At 45.5% G+C, this 6,178-nt stretch overlaps 1 protein-coding gene across 5 annotated transcripts in view; it reads left to right on the top strand.

Moving 5' to 3' along the window:
* DNM2 (dynamin 2) overlaps positions 1 to 6,178 on the top strand; it is a 109,372-nt gene that overhangs the window by 86,239 nt on the left and 16,955 nt on the right. For 3 of the 5 annotated variants that reach the window (XM_018569538.1, XM_018569537.1, XM_018569534.1), the window contains 5 exons: positions 1,927 to 2,036; positions 2,870 to 2,981; positions 3,960 to 4,124; positions 5,317 to 5,552; positions 5,643 to 5,891. In XM_018569538.1, coding sequence (XP_018425040.1) covers positions 1,927 to 2,036; positions 2,870 to 2,981; positions 3,960 to 4,124; positions 5,317 to 5,552; positions 5,643 to 5,891 — 872 coding nt within the window. Of the gene's footprint in view, positions 1 to 1,926; positions 2,037 to 2,869; positions 2,982 to 3,959; positions 4,125 to 5,316; positions 5,574 to 5,642; positions 5,892 to 6,178 lie in introns of all 5 variants that reach the window. The other 2 variants (XM_018569535.1, XM_018569533.1) reach the window with 1 other exon arrangement.

Below are 6,178 nucleotides of genomic sequence, written 5' to 3'. Positions count from 1 at the left end.
CTCACACTTAGCCTTGCATGGCGCAGACTGGTCCATCACATGCTACAAAAGGCTCGAAGACTTTCCGTTTTTCCTACTTCAGGGTGTGCAGGTTTGAAGAGGCTGCACTGCTTTGCTGAACAGTGCTTAATCTATAGGCAAAAGGGAGGGATTTTGCTAGGTGTGATGGATATTTACTTCTCGTAGCTTAACGCTGCACTACCCTATTACTTAAAAACTCAGATCGGTCACCAAACTAGAGAAAATCGTAAGTCTTATACTGTCCATTCACAGAATGCTGTCGTTTTGTTGCTGGGTCAGAACGAAATCTATGTACATCCAATCCCACTCCTCGTACAGCAAAGACCATTTTGATAATTGGATCAGTATGTTACTGCGTGGCCAGCTAGAGCCTTGCTGATTCAGCAGAGTCTACTGACTTAAGTACCGCTTAAAACTGCCAAGCAATAATGATTCATTCCAGGCTTTATAGTGGAGATTCCTTTAAAGAAAAAAAGGAGCAGTGCATTCAAGCATGTGGCACAAGGTTCTTTCAGCTGTTTTGTGGTGAAGTGCAGCGGGGAGATTAGAAGTTAGTGTGGTAGGTCTCATGGGAATGGGGCAGACGTTAGGGTGGTAGGTCTCATGGGAGTGGGGCATAAGTTAGAGTGGTAGGTCTCATGGGAATGGGGCAGAAGTTAGGGTGGTAGGTCTCATGGGAGTGGGGCAGAAGTTGGGGTGGTAGGTCTCATGGGAATGGGGCAGAAGTTAGGGTGGTAGGTCTCATGGGAATGGGGCTGAGGTTAGGGTGGTAGGTCTCATGGGAATGGTGCAGGGTAGGACTGCTTGAATGGTTATAGTTCTCTACACTTGTACTAGGCTGTCCTCTCTGAGCATGGCTAGAAGCATCAGAGAAAAGGCAGCATTCTGTCCATTACATCTCTCTGTAATTCAAGGCATCTGGACTCTGCATGGACAGTAAGTTTAAGTAGTTGCATAGCTGACTGTAGTTTTCTCTTTCCCTCTCTTGCACTCATTTAGAAAAAAACGTGAGAGCGGACATAGCGCCACACACGCTTTACACGTTTTAATTAAATCCCTTTTCTCCATACTGCTCGTTATATTGCATTATCACCAGTAATCCTAAATCCTCAGTCTGTCCCCCCATAAATTACTCAATGCAAAGCTTTTCTCTATATATCATGCAGTGAGTAGCCGATAAATGCTGCCCTTCCTCTCTACTTTTATACCGGGTCTCACCCACCCCATCCACCCTTTCCATGGATCCCAACTCGTCCTCTAGAAGGAGGTCATAAAACAGATTTACCTACCCATTTAACCGAACCCCAGCTGCGGTTCTTACCGGGCTTCCCTATTTCGCTGCAGGAGTGGATGCTGCAGAGCGAGCCCAAGGATATCCAGGCTCCTGTGACGTGGCATTGAAATGCTTTCAGCCTTTCGGAGCACATTTGTGGCTCTACAGGAAGTGAGAGAGGAGGGGTTAGGAGGCTGGGGGGGCTCTGCATCCAGCAGCCTCCATGTGGAAGCAGCATAGGCCTTAGCCAAAAGTCCTCCCAGACACTTAAACTGTTCCAGATGTTGCATCGCTAGCCGGTAACATAAGCCGCCTTCCATTAACTGTTTTCTTTCCCAGTTGCTCAAAGTTTCAGCGATGGGCGCCATCATGGCAGCTAGAAATGTTCAAAAAGTTTGTGTACAATAAAAATTAAAAAATCTGTCATTTTTAGGACATCCATTAATGTTTGTTTTGCTTATACATTGTCAGTAGCTCTGTCTGTGCTATTAAAATAAAAGTAAATGCTAAAAAGGAACTGTGTGGGCCACCGGTGCTGCGTATCAGGATTGCATTGCTGACAGAATGTGGTACCTGTGGCTGATAACTTTTTACATGCTCACACGTTAATGATCTCTCCTCTGCCCCTGCAGGAGAAAGAGAAGAAGTACATGCTGCCTCTAGACAACCTGAAGATCCGAGATGTAGAGAAGGGATTCATGTCCAACAAGCACATCTTTGGCATTTTTAACACAGAGTCGAGGTGAGCAGCCAGAGGGGGGTAAGCTGCCTGTCGCAGATTTATATTGCACTGGGTATTTATATGGCTCATTAAAAGGCAGGTTCCTCCTCTCATACATTCTGTAATCATTTATTTCCTGGATGTGTTAGCATCTGCTTTAAGTGCATGTCCAGACAAAACTTTTTTTTTTTTTTTTTTTTTTTTTTAGATAAAGTGGGATCCCTATCAGGCTTTACTGCTATCTGGGGCACTATTGGTAGAGATCTCCTATTTCTTAAGTAGGTCTATTTTTTTCATTCAACATGCGGGCTGCACAAAAAAAACCCCAAAAAACAGATTCCTCCATCCACACTAAACAGCATCGATGGATGAATCTCCTGCTACTTTATTGTATCCTGACAGCCGTCACATTATCTGAATGGAGCTGGCAGCTGATTGGCTGAATGGAGCTTGCAACCAAAGATTTCCCATCCGCCTCCTTCGAGGGATACTGGCGCTGTGGGGAAGATAAAAAAAAAAGGCTCCTGATGTGAGGGGGGGCTCCTGATGTGGAAGGGGGGTGTTCCAATGTAAAGAGCGGTTTGTTTGTTTTTTACATGGAGTCCCCCTTAAAATCCATACCAGAACCCTATCTAGGATTATAGATTAGACCACAGTTTGGGTGTTTGCTTTTTTTACATTGTGGACTGGGGTGCCCATAGAGTTTGCACTCCTGTAAAGGGTGTCCTGACTGAAACTATGCCCTAGACAAAAGGTGTTGAAAAATCTGCAAGGAATATATAGAGAGAGTGTTCTAACCTTTCCCTACTCTGCTAAAAATATATGCTGATGTGTCTTTTGTATGGTCATTGTAGAAACGTGTATAAGGATCTACGTCAAATAGAACTCGCCTGTGAATCTCAAGAGGACGTAGATAGCTGGAAAGCCTCATTCCTTCGAGCGGGAGTATACCCTGAAAAAGACCAGGTAATAATGACCTCGTCGTGCTGTGGTTAATGATTCAGCATTTCTTATGTAGGTGGCTCCAGAACAGAAGCTGCAGACAAGTAAGTGACACAAATGTCCAGTAGAGTTCAAGGAGCCGTGCAGATTACTTCTCTGAGCATGGTAGTTCTACATTATTACACAAGCAGAGTTGAAGCCGTCTCCTTTATTATGCCTCGCATTGTTGCTAAATAGAATCCGTGATTGGAATGTGGCTTCCTTTGTTATTTTTTTGCATGGAGCCAGTGAAGCATTGCAGCTGCGATCAGTGGATCACGGGTGCAATGCCCTGGCTCATGCAGAGGTACCAAGGTATGGACTTTCACTAGCATGGATGGGAGGAAGTGTCAATGGACTACAAGTGCTGTGACATCACACTTGTATTCCATTGAGAACTTCAAGCCCTTCTGCTGCGGTAGTTGCTTGGACTGTCAAAGGATCTGTAAATGGATGATGTGGCTGTGTGTAATCTGTATTGTAGAGAAGGCTTGTTGCACTCCTTACCTGATATCGCAGCTGTCGGGGAAGGGTGCTCGTAATGACTGTGCATGGTGCCACTTGCTGTATATCGTATAAGGAACGTCACCAGCACACCAAAAATCCTTTTAAGGATCACCTCTGAATAAATGAACATTTTGGTGATCTTCAAAAGGATTTTTGGTGTGCTGGTGACATTCCTTATACGATGTGTGTAATCTGTGTTACATAATTTGGTGCCCACTGGTAAGTTCTCGAGCAGAAGAAAATATGTGCCTATTACTGCCGATCGGGTCCCTCTATTCATTGCTGCTTTAGAAATATCATTGCTGAATCTGATTTCTATGGGTAGAACTTTTATACTTGGTTATTTCTGATCAATAAGCAATAATAGTTTCCTCTGAGTAAGCAGGTTGAGCATTCTCTAAGAAACTAGTCTTGTCTTTGCACAGGTCAGATGATTTCCTTTCTTTTGTATTTCAGACAGAAAATGAAGACGATGTACAAGAGAACACCTTCTCTATGGATCCCCAGCTGGAGAGACAAGTGGAGACCATCCGGAATTTGGTGGACTCCTACATGGGAATCATCAACAAGTCCATCCGTGACCTCATGCCAAAGACCATAATGCACCTCATGATAAATAATGTGAGCAGACAATTTATAGTGAAGACAGCGATATCGCTGTATTCAGCCGATTAATTTTCCACCTGGCTCAGTCGGTTTTTAAAGCAAGCTAAGCATTGGCTGGTTCAACAGGAATCTGCCTAAATCTGAGGCATCCATGGGGGCTTTAAGACTTTGAGAAAGCATGGTGCAGTAATGTGGGCCAGCAGTATGCTATCGCTACACTGGCTTGGTTTATTGTCATGTATGAGGGCATATATGGGCTGCTTTAACACAGGCTGCCTCTGCACACAAAATATGTGTTCCCACATGTAAAAGTCTCCCTGTAGCTCTTTGGTCTGCCAACAGAACAGTTCCCATCCACATCACACTTCTCTTTAGATTCAGGTTAATTCTTAAAATATAGGAGCAGTGGCTGATTTTCCCAGTTTCGGTGCAGTTATATGTACCCCTGGGTTATACTGCTAGACATCTCATTTTAGTGATGGCTACTGACCCCTGTCTTTTCCATGTCCTTGGGTAATGCCGGGTTATCCTCCGTCCCCAGAAAATGTTCATATAGATGCTCCAAATTGGTCATTGGAAATCCTAGATGCCAACATTTCAAATCTGGCATTTCTGATCTCTCAGCCCCATTGTTTATCCGCCCTCAAGTGCTTGGCAGATAGTGGCCAGTTTTGGCCCCTTATGTCCTGCCCAGGGAGAGTCAGTAGTCTGACCCATTTAGGCTCTACTGCATGCACACATGTTGACGGGAGAGAAGAAAGGCAACATCAGTCTGCTGCTGCTCTTTCATTGTCCAGTCACAAACTACATTGCTTAACTGCAGTAGAGAAAAGTTGGGGCACCAGCCTGTAGGTAGCGGACAGACTGCTAAATGCACGGTTGAAATATACATGTGAACTTATAAACCTGCTAAGGGATTTGTGTTTCTGATCAGTCAGTTTTGGTTTTCGCACACCTTTGCTACACCACATAACCAGGCTGATAACACTGTTTTCTGGTTCAGCTTCACAACTTCCTATGTTACCAATTTGCCTCCAGTCTGAGATGAGGTGGATAATCACACTGCAGATGCATTGCTCAATGAACAGGCCGGTGACGCAGTAATCTATAAAGCTAAATCAGGAAGCCAAGTCCTCTACTTGACTAGGCAGTTGGGGGTGTCAATCACAGGAGCAGCTGAACAAATTTTCACTTTCTTTTCTAACAGGCAAAAGATTTCATTCACTCAGAGCTGCTGGCATTTCTCTACTCATCCACTGACCAGAACAGTTTGATGGAGGAGTCTGCGGACCAGGCTCAGAGACGAGATGAAATGCTCAGGATGTACCATGCACTGAAGGAGGCTCTGCACATTATCGGGGATATTACCACTAGCACCATCACCACCCCTGTCCCTCCTCCGGTGGATGACGCCTGGCTGCAGAATTCCAGCGGCGGGCAAAGGTTGGCAAAACCCTGTCCAGTGTCATTTATGTATGAATGGATTTTTATTATCTTCGGACATTAATGTCTTTACTTTTTTTTTTTTTCCAGTCCAAATGTGCAGAGGAGGCCAGTTACCACCATCATGCCCCCCAGCCGTCCTCCTGCGGTCCGGGGTCCCACTCCAGGGCCCCCTCTCATACCTGTGCCAGCAGGAGGTTCTGCATACCCTCCTATCCCTTCCCGCCCCGGCCCAGTGGCGGCGTTCCCTGCTGCTAACAATGACCCTTTCTCTGCGCCTCCACAGATCCCATCCCGACCAGCTCGTATCCCACCAGGTGTACCCCCTGGTGTGCCCAGGTAAGAACCCCAATCTGCTGCATGTTGCTCTGCATAATATCAGTGCATGATGAATGAGCATTATAAATTACTACATCAGTTATCACAATTGCCACATACTCGATAGCTGTGTGTATCTGTAGATGAATGATCTGCACTAGAGAATACCTTTTTGGTCGCCATGAGTGTGCAACCCGACAACCAAACACAGTTTAGCTGCCATCAGCAAAACTCATGCACCCTGCTCATTGGAGAGCACCAGCCCTTACTCAGAAGGGGGGGGGGGGGGGGGGGGGGCTTGAGCAAAA

Source organism: Nanorana parkeri, unplaced genomic scaffold, assembly GCF_000935625.1.
Source record: "Nanorana parkeri isolate BGI_ZX_2015 unplaced genomic scaffold, ASM93562v1 scaffold1350, whole genome shotgun sequence".
Lineage (NCBI taxonomy): Eukaryota > Metazoa > Chordata > Amphibia > Anura > Dicroglossidae > Nanorana > Nanorana parkeri.
Note: the sequence above shows the minus strand (reverse complement) of the source record. Positions and strands in the feature narration are given on the sequence as shown.